An 18,741-nucleotide genomic window follows, 5' to 3' on the forward strand; every position below is an offset into this window, starting at 1 on the left:
GCAGCTACTACATACACCCTGAAGCCTAACACCATACCTCCCCAAACCTGTCATTAAGAGGGACACCTTGCACGCCCAGCCATCTCCCAACTGCCCCCCTCACCACCACTAACACCACCACGGGACACTGTGGGACAGTTGGAAGGTATGCAAACACTATCCCCCCAACCTAACTCTAACTATATACCCCCCTCCCCCATGCATAACTATACATCCCACCCCCCACCAACCTAGCACTAACTACACATCCCGAAGCCTATAACCCTAACCATACACACACCCTGCAGCCTATTACCCTAACTATACACCCCCCCAGATATATCCCTAACCATACACACACCCTGCAGCCTATTACCCTAACTATACACCCCCCCCCCAAATATAACTCTAACCATATACACCCCCAGCCTATAACCCTAACCATACACATACACCCCACAGCCTATAACCCTAACCACACACACACACCCCAAAGCCTATAAACCTAACCATACACACACCCTGCAGCCTATTACCCTAGCCATACACACACTCCCCCAGATATAACCCTAACCATACACCCCCCAGCCTAGAACCCTAACCATACACACACACACATCCTGTAGCCTATAACCCTAACCATACAGACATCCCGCATCATATAACCCTAAACATACACCCCCAGCAGCCTATAACCCTAACCATACCCCACAGCCTATAGCCCTAACCATATACACACAACGCATCCTATAACCCTAACCATACACACACACCCCGCAGCCTATAACCCTACCCAAACACACACACACCCCGCAACCTATAACCCTAACCACACACACACACCCCGCAGCCTATAACCCTAAACATACACACACCCTGCAGCCTATAACCCTAACCATACACACACACCCCGCAGCCTATAACCCTAACCATACACACACACCCCGCAGACTATAACCCTAACCATACACACACACACCCTGCAGCTTCTAACCCTAACCATATACAAACAAACCGCAGCCTATAACCCTAACCATACACACACACCCCGGAGCCTATAAACCTAAACATACACCCCCCCAGCCTATAACCCTAACCATACATACACACACACCCTGCAGCCTATAACCCTAACCACACATACACACCCCACAGCCTATAACCCTAACCATACACACACACCCCAGCCTATAACCCTAACCATACACACACCCGCAGCCAATAACCCTAACCATACACACCCTGCAGCCTATGACCCTAACCATACACACACCCCGCAGCTTATAACCCTAACCATACACACACACCCCGCAGCCTATAACACTAACCATACACACCCCACAGCCTATAACCCTAACTATACACCCCCCCGCAGCCTGTAACCCTAACCATACACCCCCCCAGCCTATATCCCTAACCATACACACACCCCTCAGCCTATAACCCCAACCATACACCTCCCCCCTGCAGCCTATTACCTAACCATACACACCCCACAGCCTATAACACTAACCATACACACACCTTGCAGCCTATAACCCTAACCATACACACGCAGCCTATAACACTAACCATATACACACCCCACCGCCTATAACCCTAACCATATACACACACAAAATCCTATTACCCTAACCATACACACACACTGCAGCCTATAACCCTAACCACACACAGGGCCGGCAACAGAAATCTTGGGGCCCGGAACACTGATATCTTTGAGGCCCCCCAACACTGAACGTGGATTGTTATTACATTGCATATTGAATGTATTTTTTTATTAATAGAAATAAACAGATAATTAATAACACTAACCATACACACACCCTGCAGCCTTTAACCATAACCATAAACACCCCCCACAGCCTATAACCCTAACCATACACACACACCCGCAGCCTATAACCCTAACCATACACATCCCGCAGCCTATAACCCTAAACATACACCTCCCCCTGCAGCCTATTACCCTAACCATACACACACACCCGCAGCCTATAACCCTAACCATACACATCCCCGCAGCCTATAAACCTAACCATACACACACACCCGCAGCCTATAACCCTAACCATACACATCACCGCAGCCTATAACCCTAACCATACACACACCCTGCAGCCTATAACCCTAAACATACACCTCCCCCTGCAGCCTATTACCCTAACCATACACACACACACTGCAGCCTATAACCATAACCATACCCCCCACAGCCTATAACCCTAACCATACACACACACACACCCTGCAGCCTATAACCCTAACCAAACACACACCCCGCAGCCTATAACCCTAACCATATACAATTACTACAGCAGCCTATAACCCTAAACATACACACATCCTGCAGCCTATAACCCTAACCACACACACACCCTGCAGCCTATAACCCTAACCATACACCCCCGGCAGCCTATAAACCTAACCATACACACCCACCCCGCAGCCTATAACCCTAACCATACACACACACCCTGCAGCCTGTAATCCTAACCATACACACACCCCGCAGCCTATAACCCTAACCATACACACACCGCGCAGCCTATGTACATACACACACTCACAGCCTAACCATATCCATACATTAGTAATATGATTTCTGCCCCAGGCAAGGGGCATGGTCTCATTAAAATGGTCAAGGCCTCACCGGAGAAGACTACCTTACACCCCAGTTTTTGGCCCTGCACCAACAGACCTTTGCCACCACAGGAAGAACATTTTTTCACCATATTAAGGCCCATACAGTAATGTCCCCTGCACTGTATGCCCCACACTGCAATGCCCGTGATACATTATGCCCTACAGCAGGTGTTCCCAATCTTTTTTGAATCACGGCACCCTAGAGTATGCAAATTTTTCCACGGCACCCCTAGGCTCCAAAAAATATATATAAAATTAAGTAGATTGTGTTTATATGTGCTTCTTAGGTTCAGTTATGTGGTAAAGGGCAGGATTTGCTTCTGATTGTACACATATGTTGTCCCGAGGCACCCCAGGGAGCCTATGCGCACAGTTTGGGAACCACTACCCTACAGTATAGCATCTACACAATGTGTGTCATGCTCATTGCCAGGGGTTTGTAATGCTTGTAGCGAGTGGTAATGCTCGTTGCCAAGGGTGTGTTATTGTTAAACATTTTTAAAAATCCAATGTTTATTCTTACAGTGAAATTTAAAAATTCTGAATTAAAAAAAATAAATTGAAAAAAAGATATGAAATTCCAAAGACAAAAAACCCATTAAAGGCCAATACACACTGGCCGACTTTGAGCTGAAAGTCGCTCAAAACACCCAGTTTGAGCTGCTTTCAGCTCAAAGCCGCCCAGTGTGTATGCCCAGGCGATGAGCGGTGAGCGCTGGGCATACACACCGATGAGTGGGGAGCCCCCCAGCGATGATTAGCATCATCGCTGCCCATACACGCTGGGCATAGTCGCCCAGTGTGTATGGACGTTAAGGCTTCTTACACATGATCTGGCATTTCTGAAACCTGTTGTACAGTAACTCTTCCACTCAAATGCCAAAAAGCAATGAAATTACAATCATTAAGGCTGGCGCCTTAATGGATGTGTTCCTTGCGCAATACAGATATGGTACGCCATCACAGCCTCTGGGTAATCCCATGCAGTTCCTCTACCCTGTCTGGGGTGTTGCTGTCTGCTGTAGTGTTTCTAGCACAGGTCTGGCTTTGCAGTGCTGATATACAGACCACACTGTGCTAGAATTACTACAGCAGACAGCTACACCCCAGGCAGGGAAGAGGAACTGCATGGGTTTTCAAAGTTGGTGGGTGCTAGAATGAACACTATAGTAACTCAGAGGTATAGACAGTTTTAGATGATGGCGGGTACTTATTAGGATGAGTGCACCACATAACTGCTCAGACCTTCAGTTGCATAGACTGCATGTGTGTATTCCAATGAGCACACAAATCTGTGAATTAGCAGCTCCACCATTGTGTGAGTGACAGCAATCTCACTCTCACTCTCAAAGCAAGGTAGACAACCGGACAATCTCCATGGAGTGAGGGCCACAACCAACATACCCCCCGTCCCGGCTATTTATACCCTGTACCTGATCAATATTCAGCGCCAAATCGCGCTTCGCGTTCCTGGCCATGGAACGCACGCTGACAAGGCTTCCGGCCTATGTAACGCACGTGACGCAACTCCCGCTACTTCCGGGAGCTGCCGTCATGGCCCTTGCTCCCCCAAGCAGCCGCAGTGGTTGCCGTACGGTAGCTACGCCACTGGCAGCAGCTATAATAAACTATTAGTGTTTTTCTATCTAGAGTTTAATAAAGTCTCTGGGTTACCGCTAACCAAATCCTAATTAATCAACATCAATTAACTGTACCAAGTATACTACTTAACAGCATTATTGGAAACATAACTTCTGATTAAATTAGGGATTGTATCTTTGATCAAATGTCCTGTGTATGTACACATTTGTTACATCATTTTCGGGAGTGACTGAAAATAAATCCACCCCCTATTCAAGAGCATAATAATCAAATGAATGCACTAATTATATAGGGGTAAATAAGCTATGCATCTTCACATTTATTTTCTGTTCTTTGCAAATTTAAGTACAACCTACTGGAGTGTAATATATACTTTTTCGGGTATGGATCAGTGGATAGACACCACTAGGTCAACACTCATGAAGGTTGACAGGGTCATTAGGTTGACATGGGGAAGGTCGACAGTCAAAAGGTTGACATTTCAAGTCTTTGACCTGGATGTCTACACAGTCAACATGGACACTAAAAAAGTGCACGGCGTCCCCTCGCATGGCTTGCTAAGCTTCGGGCATGGTGCCTCGCCATGCTTTGGGCACACTATTTCATTTTCCCACCATGTCCTAGTGCAGTGGTTCCCAACCTAGGGTAGTAGTACCCCTGGGGGTAATCTGCAGACCAGTTGGGGTACTTGAAAATAATATTGGTAATGGCGGAAGATGAAAAAGTCTTTTGATGGCAGAAGAAGAAGAACCATTGCTATGGAGAAGAACCACGTTGTGTCACTTATGGTCCTGTCTTCAGCGTCATCAGCGTCTCATTGTGCTTTTGCCTGACCAGCAATCCAATGGGAGCTGCCCTCATACATCAGCGATCAACTGTCCTGCACTGACACGGGTGGAAGAAGCAGAGGCATTAATCCTACAGGTGTAAATGGGAACCCTGGAGACAATACACAACCAGCGACCAGACACGGAAGGGCACGATTCCTGTCCGCTACTCCTTAATATAAGGACATACAGTACATAAGGATACACATACCGCTCATTTCCACTCCACTCATAAGTACTGTCTATATTTTAAATTGAGAGGAGGGGGTACTCATCAATGAAAAGCCTAATCAAGGGGTACGGGAGAGAAAAAAGGTTGGGAACCACTGTCCTAGTCGATGCTTGGGCATGAAATACCACCTGTTGGCACATGTCGGCTCAAAAAAAAGTGAAACGTGCTCAATCAAAGAATGAGTTAAAGGATCACACAATGGACGATGGAGAAGCTGGCTGCTGGAGCTGGCAGGTAAGAAGTGCCAGACCTGAGCTACTTCCCTGGGACTGTGAGTGGCTGCCCGCAATCATCTGTCTTCAGCCCTGGAGGACACAAGCTTCCTGCTCCAGCATAATGCCTGTGCTGTGTTCGGACATCCTGGCTATCCTCGCACAGAGTCCAGCAGCAGACTGCAGGCATATCTGAGTGATAGGACCGGCAGCTACCATGAGGCAGGAGGACCGTGTATCCAACCCTGTGTACATACAATGGCTAAAATGATTACTATTACAAATGGGTACAAAAACTGACACTCACGTTTGGAGGATGTGGCCATCATGCAGCCGGCAACGGGATCTTACAGGGCCTAGTAGAAAATAAAATGCAGATTATTGCAGATGGATCTGGGATATTTCCTGCAGCTTCATTACTTAAGCCAGAATCTCCCCATGTGTACACTGTGGGCGATAGCGATGCGCAGCACCGCAGCTTCGCTATTGCTGATATAGACAGTGCAGGCAAGGCAATTTTGATTAGTCGCACATCTGTATATATTTGGCCTATGGCCATATCACACATAGCGGCCCATTTATTATTATTGCTGGTGGGGAAGTTTGGTTAGCAATGTCAACTGAGGGGCAGTGCTAACAGTGCATGTGCAGACCCGCATATCGCAGGGATGGGCTCCTTTTGGACTGTGCATGTACAGGAAGGTAAATCCTGCAAAAATGTGTTACTAGGCAGTAGATCCCACCCATCTCATTGTATATGCAATCCTATAATAAATGGGCCCCATAGTCAAAATCGTTTACTGCAATAGCACTGTTGAGCATCACATGATACAAATCAGCCAACCAGCAACTAGGATATAATGCTTCTTTTATAGGATCTCTATCCGCTGCATAACTTAGTCCTGAGGCTTGTCCTCTGACCCTTGCAGGGCTGGACTGGCCATCTGGCACTTCTGGCAAATGCCAGAGGGGCCGATAGCCTTGTGGGCTGATTTCTTCTTGTAAGTGGAGGCTCTGCCTCCCAATCAGTGCACAGAGAGAACTGTTGGACTCGTGGCAGGTTCGGCAGCTCTCTGTGCACAGCTGAGGTCCAGGAGAGAGGGGGGCAGCACACACCGCTATTCCCCTCTCTCCTGCAAGGCTGGAGAGCCAGCGCATGTATGTGCGGTGCTTGCGCTTGCCCGGCGTGTGCAAGGTCACGCGAGTGCACAAATGCCATGGCCAATTCTGCAGCCCAGTCCATCGCTGGGCCCCTGCCACACGTGTTGACCATCTCTGCCTGCTTACATCAACAAGGCTGAAGTTAGCTTCTTATTCGACCAGCTTCTTATTCGAGCTCCAGCTTCTTATTCAGAACATTCACTTTTGCAAGGTTTAATGAGTCGTGGGTCACAAATTTAACACCTGAAATCAACAGAGGGGGGCTACTTAAATATGACCCAAGTGTATTTTGCCTGGCCCAACATTAATTTGGGCATGAAATACGCTGACAAAGTGGGCACATAGAGATCATAATTTCTCATTTTGAATAAGTTGCTGTAGTTTTACAAGGGTTAACGAGTCTTGGGCCACAAATTTGATACCTTTTTATAAGACACATGCACTTCAGGCAACAAACAATCACTTTTGTACACACATATTTGCATCATTATAACATTAGTCACTTTTATCCGTTACAGTGAATTGCGCTGTGACCTTATATAATGTACACACATTTTTTCTTGCTACATACAAAAAGAACCACGAATGCTGAATAAGCACTGAGTGAGCATAAACCCCTGATGGGTTCCCCAGGTTACACTGGAAGGTCAGCTGATATGCTAATAGGATGGGCACAAGGCCTATCAGAGCAGTGGGAGGGTACAGACAGGGAAGAAAAGGAACATACTTACAGGAAGTTCTCCCTCTGTCTGAAAAAGCTGCTGCAGGACCAGGCAAGCGCTGCTCTGCAGCAGACATTTATTTGTGCTTTACAAACGGAGCCTTAATCTATATATTCTCTCTTTCTGTCTTCTAGATCTGTCCCTCTCTATCTTCATCTGTCCCTCTCTACCTAGCTAGTCTAGCCCAGGAGTGATCGCTTACCTGCGTCACTTGCATCATGGCCTACAGGCCGCGCAGGGCTACCCGCCCGCCTGCCCGCCTTCATGATCATGCGGAGGCTGCCTGGGAGGTCGCTGGGCCTAGCGGCGTGGTCCCTGGTGGTTCCAGTGGGGACCGGAGGATATCGCGTCGAGGCCTGGCGGCGCCTGAGCCGCCCGCACAGCCTGACGCGAGAGTCGCGGCGCCGGCTGATGACGCGGCCCGGCGCCAGACCTCGCGTACAGCGCATACAGGCCGCGGCGCGCGCGGCGGAGGTCGCGGCGTCCAGGGGGGTCGGGCTGGGGTAGAGCCCGTGCCGCACAAGTACGCGGAAGAGGGCTAGGCCCCCCGCACAAAACGCTGGCGCGGCCGCTAGGCCTGGATCGAGGCCTTCCGCCCGGTCCAGCGCCAGAGGCGGATTCGCGCTAGGGAGACAGCCCACCTCCACTCAGCCCCATGATGCTAGGGCCTTGCCCAGCCTCTGCCCCTCATCCAGTCCCATCCTGGCTTCCAGGCTGACCCAGGGGGGTCTCCCCTCCGGAGCCCCCTCTCCCACCTTAATAGACCGGGTAGAGGCCGTGGGCGAGCCAGGGGAGGAGGTCAGGGGCCGAATAGGGCCCAGATGATGCCAGCAGCCCCCGCTGACACCCCTAGGGGCCTGAGCATACTGCTGTGCAAAATCTTCTGCTGGGATCTGGGTAGGTGTTCCGCAGCAGCCATGTTATTCAGCTCTCATGCAGTGCATAGGAGGCAGTGCATGATTGCTGCCACAGGGGGCACTGCTGAGCTCAGACATGGTCTAGACTCTGCGGATCTACTGGTGACTCATGAGTCATGTAAATAGTTCAGTAGTTCAGTTAGTTCCCTTCCTACAGATCCCTAAACTAATCTCTGACTCATACAGCCATAATGAGACTGTACAGTGCCTCTGGGCGGCCATGTGTGGTACTGCCTTGCTCAGGCACATGTATGGAGCTGAACCATAGTATGCACTGCCATGCTGCCTTCATATTAGGTCACGAGCTACGCTCCCAACCATGTACAGGATGTTATATACTGTAGCTCTGTTTACTCCACAGGACAAAGAGGGATAGGTATGAACCTTCATAATACATAAAGTGGAGCAGTTTCCCCTAGCATCCGATCGGCTTAGGTCACATTTAGGCTGTGGAAGATAAATGACAGAAACTGACTGGATATTTTGCAAACTCTTTACTTTATCTCTCTCTAAAGTCAGTTACATTGGGGAAAAGGGACATGTTAAATACTGTATTTTAAAAGCAAAATAGTGACAGTATATTACTCTGAATTTGGGTATTTTAATTGCATATTATGGAAGTTAAAATAATAACCAAAAGGGGATAAGTTTTGCTGAGCTAAACAAAGAATAGGTTCCCATAGTGCGCTTTCGCACTGCCTAAACGCTCTACAAGCTGTATTTAAGGCGGTATTCAAGACAGGTCTGAGCCTTGACATTGCAGTAGATGGCCGCTTTGAATGCCATTTGAATACCATTCACATCAATCAACCCGTTTGATCCCCTCAACACGTTTCAAGGCAGTAGGTAGGGGACGGGTCTGTAGTCTGATGTTTGTTTCTGCTAAATACCGTTTCGAGCCATTCTCACTGCATAACAATGGCCCTAAAACGTGTAGGACCGTTTTGGAATATCGGTGATCTTTCACTGGTAAATCAACTCTGCACTTTCAGTTTGCCTTAAACGTGTTTAAATTGTGAAACAACGGCAATATACCGTGCAGTGCAGTGTGAAGGGGGTATAAGGGTGCTGTATAATTTACTGCTTCAAAAATAGGTTTAATAAATCAGATTATTCCCATCTGATCATCCTAACAAGAATATTACTCCTCCAATGAGCTAATATAAAAAATCCCTGCTCTGCGTGTAATAAGTTAGTCTGGTTCATCTAGTTCTAATCACTCCTCTCAGTCTCTGATGGTATAATGAGCCGGACGGACTGCCGTAGGTAGGCTCGAGTGGAGGTCGTCCCGAATATAAGACTAAGCACCTAAGTCTACATCAAATACTGGGAAAGCTTATTGACTCGAGTGGGACCCTCACTTGAGTATAAGCCGAGACGGGCCTTTTTCGGCATAAAAAATGTTATCGAAAAGTGAGCTTATACTCGAGTATATATATATGGTAGTCTTCTGAGCTAATCTTTTGGGTGAACTAGATCATAATGAAATAGTCACAAAAATTAACTAGATTTTCCATTACTAAGGGGTAGGCCGCGGCAATGGCGCCAGGACCTCCTGGCAGCCCGGGGGGTTGGGCAGAGCTAGTGCCCATGGCGCAACTACCCCGGGGGGCGGCAGGGCCGCTGGGATGATGCCACTGCCCAGCCCCCGACATTGGGGAGGTGCAGCATCTTGGCGCGATGGTTAACGCCATGAGGCAGGCTTCGACTCCCATAAGGGGCACCACCATATTATATAGTGAGGCCGTTAGAGGCAGGGGGCGGGGTACTCCTGCCACGATCACTGCACGCCCCTCTGGCATTCCCGGCAGTACAGATGGTGTAATGGTTAGCATCACTGCCTCACAGCACCGATGGCATTGGTTTGGTTCCCACCATGGCTCCAACTGTGAGATGTTTGTATATTCTCCCTTTAGACTGGCCTGCGGGGTGACGTGTGACAGGGATGTAGGGCTGGTAGTGCGGCTACTGGGGACGGCCACCCCCCTTCCCCTATTGTGGGACCCCAGTCACTCCTGTCCATCCCCGGGGACATGCCTCCGGCAGGACCGGCCAGGCGACGATGGCTGCGGAGGACCAGGCTGGTCCCTCAGGGCAGCACTAAAAGGGGGTCTCGGGTAGTTCACGAAAATACTTCCCCTCTGTTGGGCTGGCGCGGTGTAGGGCCCCTGCCACCTACTGCCTGTAAGAGAGTACAGCAGTTTATGGCCCTTCTGAATTCCTTCATGGACCGCAGGTCTGGGCTTTCCCCTACTGGGGCTCTGCCAGCTCCCAACCCTGTTATTTTCCTGCCCTGATGAGCTGCCTGGGGTTACAGCCTCTTCACGTGTGGCGCCCGTAATTGTGTCCCCAACATGTGCAGTGGCAAAGGAGCTCAGGCCGTTTGCCACTTAGGCCTCACAGGGCGGGCCAGCTCCTCCTCTGGTGGTTGTTCATGGAACTCGGCTGTTGGGACCCCTGGCATGTCCACAGAGGTGAGCCTCATGCCGGAGGCAGGCACTTCAGTTGATTGGCATGGAATGGAGGGGCTAGCCATGAGGGCTATCATGCCCGGGACACTGTGGTGCCATCAGGAAGGATGGCACGAGGGGGAACAGTTTAGGCTGTCTGCCCCTCATGCAGGTCCCGGTCCTTTCTGGTGCCCAGTGCGTTGCGTGGATGGCTGCGCGCCTCGCCGGCACTCCCAGACTGCAGCCGACCAATTGATTCGACATTGCCCCCAGCCTTGCTGGGTGCCCTGAGGGACATTTTGCTGGCCTGACTATGAGGTCCTGCTGTTCCGAATGGCGTATGCAACGGCGTATCATGGTGCCTTCAGGTTTGGGGAGCTGGTGGCGCCGTCAAAGCGAATGCCCTCACCACTGACCATGGATGACCTGGTGGTCCATGTGGATTCGGTGCTATGTCACCTGCGACGATCTAAGACGGACCAGGCTGGGAGGGGGCGGTGGCTGTCCTTGCTCCCGTGCACGGTGGAAAGGGCGTGCCCTGTGACGTTGGTCTCGGCCTTCGCCCAGGTGCGCCCGGACCTTCCAGGCGCATGGCTGATGCACGAGGATGGGTCACCGCTCACCAAATACCAATTTTGTCACGTCTTGGGACGGGCGCTGGAGGCCACGGGTCTCGATCCTAAGGAATTTGGGTCTCATTCCTTTAGGATTGGGGCTGCTACCTCGGCGGCTGCGGAGGGCCGCTCCGACGCAGAGATTCAATCTCTGGGTCGATGGCCTCGGCAGCATTCCGGAGGTACATTCGGCCAGCTTTATCTGTCACTTTTCACCATGGTCGACTGGACGCATAAGCGCTCGTCAACTTACAGTGGGGGCCTTGAGGTGTGTTTTCACATCCGTCTGGGGGCACAATTCGGCTATAATTACATTCTGGCATGGCGTACCTGTTAGTTTACTCCAGACGGTGTGTTTTGTGCATCAAGAGCTGGTCGGCCACAGTTTTTCTCATTCCTCTCTCTAACAAGCGTGGTGAATGCGTGGTATGCAAGCTTGTCGACAGCCTTCTAACCTCTTTATAAATATTTCAGGTCGACAGGACGTTAAGTCCATTTGGATGATTGGACATTTCTTTGTCTATTGGGCTTCCAGGGCAAACATAGTATCTGATGTACGCGTGTTTGGTCGAGCTGGGGAGGTTAGGTGGCTGGGTGAGAGAGGTATGCTATGGAAAGGGCTGCAGGCTGGGCTGATTCGAGCCCTGAGAAATTTTTGGGGTCCCGAGAGTCATCATATTCCACCTGGGTGGCAATGACTTAGGGCGGGGGACCGCTCTCGAGCTACGCTCAGTGATTGTGCGGGACCTCTATTTTATTTCTTTGTATTTGCCTGCATGTAAGTTGGTGTGGTCCTCCATTATATCGAGGATAGTGTGGAGGAATGCGATGTCCTGCCCCCGCCTGGAGCGTTCACGGAAGACGGTGAACGCTGCAGTTGAGAAGTATCTGCTGACCAATGGCGGGGGTGTTATTCGCCATGACGCCATCAGCTTTCAGCGGAGTGCGCTGTATAGGAGCGATGGTGTTCATCTGAGCCCGGAGGGCGTGGCTCTGTTTTTGGGCGATGTCTTTAGTTGGTTAGATACACAGTGCTGAGCGTTTTTCCTACTTGGTGGCGGTGCTGCGGCTTAGGGCCTAGCTTTGGCGGTAAAGAACGGTCATCCTTGTAAGATCTTGATGTGTGTGTGTGTAGATAGTGGGGTGTCGCTCTCTCCTGACATCGATGGTCATCGGCCATGCTTCCGCCCGGGGGGTGGTCACCACTAGCACGAGTGGATGACCGGGGAGAGCGATCACCAGCGATGGTGTGTATGGTAACATCTTTAACCCCACTTTCCTATAATGACCGTTCTTTGGTGCCGCCACCATTATATATATAGTTAGTTTAAATTGTCAAAATAAATTGACATTCATTTTGAAACGCCAGCACTTGTGTCTGTGTCTTTTTTATTATATAAGTTAGTGTTAAGGTTTAGGTTAAGTTTATGGTGAGATGGAAAGGTGTGGACCTGGGGGATACCTGATGGGGAGTTTATGAAGTTCACATGATTCTAATGTTATTTTGTACATTGCCAATGTATTTAATGTAGATTTTATATTTCCACGTAGCGGATGTCCCGGGGCCGCTGGAGAGTGATTCCCATTAAGAGTTGCCATAACAACAGAAGGCAGCTTGCGTTCCAGGCAAGCTGTAGCAATGCAGACCCGCTCACATGACTGCACTTCCGGTCGGGACAGCGTGACATGGTATGATTATTGTATTCACCACTATATAAGTATGTTTTTTATGAACTGTTTTCACCTGCACCTTGACAAAGGGGCGAGTCCCCGAAACGTTGGTTTTTGGTCACTGTTTAATACATCATTTTTGAAAAACCTGCCGAGTGCCGCTGTCTGTGTAATACTCATTTATCATTTTGGATCCAGGTGGCACCGAGGTAGCTGAGCATTAAAGGTGGAGTGCCGGGCCTCAACAATCTTTTTATATATATATATATATATATATATATAATTATGAAGCAAACAAACCTGTATTGGGTTTCCACGGGGAAACATGATGTCAGACATTCAGTCTCCGCTACATTATATTTGCGAGCCCTGGAAAAATCATTCGATGGTCGGCAACCACTGAATTATTTCTCCAGCATCGGGCAAATGCGAGGGGATGTGTTTTCATTACTGACGCTGGTCAGGGTTGGCTGGGAGAGGGGAAGATTAGCTAGTGCCTGGTAGCAGAAGCCCTTGCTGCCCAGGGGAAATGTGCCGTATACTCTTTGGACACCTCCAGCTTCTCATTGGCTTGTGATGTAGGCAGAGGGTGTGGAGCTTCTCCAGGGTCATCGGGTCAGGAGAAGATGAGTGACCAATTCAGGAGGGGGAGGCGGAGACAGGCCACAGTAAAGGACATATCACAATGAGTAAGCACAGAGTGGGCACCTCATATCCCTCACTGTGATCCCATCATAGCCTTCATTATTTTTGTTGCACTAGAGTTGCCCTTTATGGGCTGCTGCCCCTAGACGGCTGCCTAAGGCTTCCTAGTGGTGGCGCCGGCCCTGGGGTAGACCTATTGACTGTCTATCTAGACACTGTAGATCTATCAGCTGGAACTACCGTATTGGACCTGGAAATTTGAACATGGGATAACCTCAGGTTAAAACCAGATTAAGAACCCATTTACACTGCACTTTGACCCGGGTTGTTCCCAGGTTGGCCCTTTGGCCATTGAACCCAGGTCAGCTCTGCTTTGAGCTATGTATGTCATTAAAATTAACTTTTTTAAGGACTGGCAAAGATTATGTCAAACAAGACAAAAAGAGGGGTGAGAGGGAACGCTGAGCACACCCTCTCAATGTTGACAGTGGTGTCACTGCGCTCGGCCCCCTGGCATGTGCCCACAGCAGGAGAAATCATTCGATTTTCAGTTGGTGACCATCAAATGATTTCTCCTGGGATCTCCACTGACTTATATTTGCAGGCAGGTGGCTGACATCATGTGACATCAACCGCCTGCCCCAGCACACTGGCACTGGCACCATGGCCGCATTTGCATGGGAACACCGACTTTGCAGGTCGACGAAGGTGCCCGCACAAAAGCCCTTCACATGCACATATGAGAAAATGCGCATGCACAGTACTTCACCATCGGTCCTCGGTGCGAACACGCCGGGGACCAAAGGAATTACAATGAGGGCCAATGTCCTGCTTATTGAGAGTTGGGATTTCCACGGTCTGCCAGGTCATCTACCAGGTGACCCTGGCAAACTACAGCTACTGTACTTATTCTTAATGGTAAATTATATTATGGTGTATGTGACCTATTTGCCAGCAAATTTCATGCCCAAACCAGCATTGGGCAAGGCAAAATACACTTGGGTCATACACAAGTAACACCCCTCTGTTGAGTTCAGTTGTCAAATTTGTGGCCTAAGACTTTTTAACCCTTGCAAAACTACAGCTTCTTTTTACAAATTGTAAAAAATTGGGTCATATGTAGGTGGCTCCCTCTGTTGATTTCAGGTGTTAACTTTGTGACCCAAGACTCATTGCAAAAGTGAATGTTCTGAAGAAGAAGCTGGAGCTCGAATAAGAAGTGAATTAAAAGCTGGAGCTCAAATAAGTGAGTAAGAAGCTAACTTCATCCTCATCACCTGCCATCAACCCACCTCTTACCTACTTCCACCTCAGGTAATCTGTCTGTTGCCCCTTCCTACTAGATTGTATGCTCTTCAGAGCAGTGCCCTCTTTCCTCCTGTCGTCTAATACGGTCCACATACATGCCGATATTAAGGCATTTTCTAAGCGACTTTGCTTAGTTTGGTAAAGTCGCTTAGAAAATGCCCTCACCTCGGTGTGTGTCTGGGGGCTATATCGACAGCAATGCGCGTCGCTGGCCAAGATTGATGAACAGTGTCCATCAATATCGGCATCGGCAGGGTTCTCTCACCGGAGAACACTGGCGCTGTCAGCTCACTCAGCACACAGAGTTGACAGCTCGTTCTTTGTGTGGGCTGTCAGCTCTGTGTGCTGAGCGACTCGGAGCAGAACGGTCCGATATAGCACAGCTAGGTCGCCCTACACACATCGGCATGTGTGTAGGGCCCATAAGCCCTCTTCTCTTCACATTTTACTAACAGCTCTCCCATACTCAGGCACTCAGGAGGAAATTTACTTAGATGGGAGTTGTATTTCACATGAGATGTTGCTATGGGCAACCTATCAGAATTCACTTCTTATTTATTTAACACCTTCTAGAGGATAATATATAGTATCTGATTGGTTACCCATAGAATGTGAATTACACTTAGTAAATTAGTAAATTTCCCCCTCAGTGTCCATCTTTGACCACCAGCCCCTATTTTTTTTTATTCAAGTCCTCACTACTTACATTTAAGCTGTAATGTGTACTGAACTGTGGCATTCATTTTACCTGTAATCTACAGATGGAGCCACTGCCATCTATCTCTATAATAGGATTAAGGAGGTTATTCTGATCGGAGCGGCCAAACGTGCGTACGTTCGCAATTAACGTACGCTAGCCGCACGCGGCCGTTGGGGTTAAGTCCACCCACAACTCTGCCGCATACGTACGGGCATAAACAACGTAGAAGGGGAGTGGCGTACTAATGAGCGTACGCCAACGTACACGGACGGGCCAGCCCTTACACTCCGACAACTGGCGTACAACTGAGCGTACGCCGCCGTTTACGGACGTCTCTCGTCTGTCTTCCCACCGCCTTCTTGCGGCTATCTGAGCGTACGCCAGCTTGCACGGACGGGTCCCTATTGTTTTCAATAGAAAAGTCAGCTTATGTCACCGCTCGTGAGAGTGAGCGTACGTCCGTGTACGCTGACATACCCTTCATATATATGGACCTGCAAATCTTGCCTTTCAACTATAATTATGAAAATTAATTAATTGATTGAATTAATTAATGTGCAAAATAGTGGCCATGGGATTAAAACATTGCTGAAACATCCTTTGTAGGTGTTAGATGTGGTTTATGTTATTGTATCATAAATACAAAACCTATGTTTGTATTAGAGTGAACACGTCGACACATGTCGACTTGTGTCGATTGAGTGTGCTACTGTGTTAAGTCTATGAAAGCACGTAGTGAATGTGTATAACTGTTTAACAAATACCTACCTTAGCATATATAAGCAGGTCTTACAAAGATTCTTACCTCAATTTAAACAAACCTTTAAATGTAGAGAAGTATAGAAAGATAAGCTTCCAATGTGTTAGAGTGATGTGTGTGGCTTGCAGGTAGTGAAATCATGGTTTGGACTTAATAGACTGCAGCATTGCTTATTACATTCAGGTGTACAGTATGTGTTTGGTAGTAATCCGCGTAAATTAGCTAACCCAGGCGCACGCTGGCATGCGGTATCTGTAGGGGTGGTTTGAGATGGCGGTTGGCGGCCGCCTGTTTTGTGTCCGAAATGAACGGTGCTTTAGTCGATCGTGCGGTAGTAGCACCGCTCATTTTTGGTGCACACCCCCGTGTACGCCCATATTTACGCCCATTTTCCCTCATTATTTCGGCCGCACCCCTCATCACGCCCCTATGCCGCCCCCAATGCCCGTACACTCGCGTACAGGTTTTTTCGCACGTAGAGACCCGTCCGTAAGCGTTGTGGAGTGTTCGCGCCTGCGCATTAGCGAATGTACGCATGCGCAGATCATTAAAAACCCCGGGACGTGCGCGTACGGCCCGGCCGCTCCAACCAGAATAAGGCCCTGAGTGAGTAATTGGATTACTCTGCTAATCCCCTACTCTATTGTTCTATGTATTGTATTGCAGCTGAGAACAATAGGATAGCCATGGCCTAAGGAAGATAGATAAGATGGGCAGTGGTGTAACTATGGTGTGGCAGCCCCAGCTGTGGCTTGGGGGAGCCAGCAGTCTCAGGGCGCACTGAGAAATACCTGCTGTCCTGTACGAATACACAGTTTGCTGTCACTCAGTAGTAGTGGGCGGCGGTGGCTGTGTACTGTAGCTGCGTAACTTAGGTGACAGCCCACCCCCCTTTCCCAGTCTCCTCGCCTCCTCTGTGCCAGAGGGCAGCCGGTGTCATTAGTCCGCACACACTTCTGCTAGTAGCCCCGGTTGGTCCTTGGAAGCTGAGGCTGGTGACGGAAGGCTACAGTACTGTATGTCAGCGGACGGGATGTCCTCCCTGGTATGCCGCATGGGTGCACGTCATTCCTGGGGAGCTGCAGCACTACACATGGTGGCGCACAATGGCCCAGGCAACCAGTCTGCACCATTGTCAGGTTTTACTAAAGTAGGGGGAGACTGGGGGAGGGTGCCACAATTTTTTTGGCTGGGGGGAGCAAAATTTATAGTTATGCCACTGGAGATGGGCTCCTACTGTATGTTATTTATTTACTGTAATGTTAAATTTGTTCTCCCTGTACTGTTGCTTTGTACAGCGCTGCAAAACACTAGTGGCACCGTATAAATCAAATAATAATAATAATAATATTTAGTACAGGGGTAAACAATCTGATGCTGTCCAGTTGCTGTGGAACTACACATCCCAGCATGCTCTGCCACAATGCTAGCCTATCCTTACAAAAAGACACATGGCTGGGCATGCTGGGATCTGTAGGTCCACAGCAGCTGGAGTGTTACAGTGTTAGCATGTTCTAACAGAAAGAAACATGACTGAGCATGCTGGGATGTGTAGTTCCACAGCAACTGGACTGCCACAGGTTTCCTTTCTCTGATTTAAGAGATCTCAGAAACATTTACATGTGATGGGCCTTACCTGAGGAGCTGCAGACAGGGGACAGCGCTACCGGCTTTGGTTTGATTCCACTGATAGCAGATGTATGAGAAATCTGTCAGGTAGAAATTCAGCAAGAATATACAGAGAAAGTGAAAGAGACAGGCCCTGCCAGATGAAACAAGCTTTTGGAAGGGATAAAAGTGCAGTGACAAACAACAAGTCAATCAACTCCTATAAATGACAGGAAGGAGAGGATTGTCTGGTTGTTTATCACTCTCCACTTTATCAAACTTTAAAGCTTAGTACAAATGGCCTAGAAATGCAGACTACAGCAATAGGAGAAGAGTCCTCCTATTCTGCAGCCAGAGGAGGAATGTCCTGAGACTAGTTACATCCTGTTATTTGCAGAACTATGTGTGATGTCACTGGTATGCACAGCACAGCCCCTGGGCAGGCTCATACACTGTATTCCCCCTTACTGATATGTCCATTATATGTACTCATACCCTCCAACTGTACCGATTTACCCGGTACAGTACCGTTTTTTAACGGCCTGTACCGGATAAATTCCCCTGTACCGATTGTACCGACTTTTAAGCTTCAGCCGCAGCACCTCTCAGTCTCACCCACGGGGACTCTGGGAGCTGTAGTTTCCGACTGCCGGCTATTCCCCAGGGAGCTTGAGGGGGAGCTGGCAA

At 49.0% G+C, this 18,741-nt stretch overlaps 1 protein-coding gene across 2 annotated transcripts in view; it reads right to left on the reverse strand.

The window, feature by feature from the left end:
- LOC146007610 (NACHT, LRR and PYD domains-containing protein 3-like) overlaps positions 1-18,396 on the reverse strand; it is a 133,470-nt gene extending 115,074 nt beyond the window's left edge. For both annotated transcript variants that reach the window (XR_014444366.1, XM_083146091.1), the window contains exons 1-2: positions 18,083-18,396; positions 5,806-5,854 (exon numbers count right to left, since the gene is read on the reverse strand). Coding sequence is in view for 1 of the 2 variants with exons in the window: in XM_083146091.1 (XP_083002217.1) it covers positions 5,806-5,827 (22 nt within the window). In the remaining variant the exon portion in view is untranslated. The remainder of the gene's footprint in view (positions 1-5,805; positions 5,855-18,082) is intronic.
- Between the last annotated feature and the right edge of the window lie 345 nt (positions 18,397-18,741).

This window comes from Crinia signifera, chromosome 6 (genome assembly GCF_055691185.1).
Source record: "Crinia signifera chromosome 6, ASM5569118v1, whole genome shotgun sequence".
Taxonomy (NCBI): domain Eukaryota; kingdom Metazoa; phylum Chordata; class Amphibia; order Anura; family Myobatrachidae; genus Crinia; species Crinia signifera.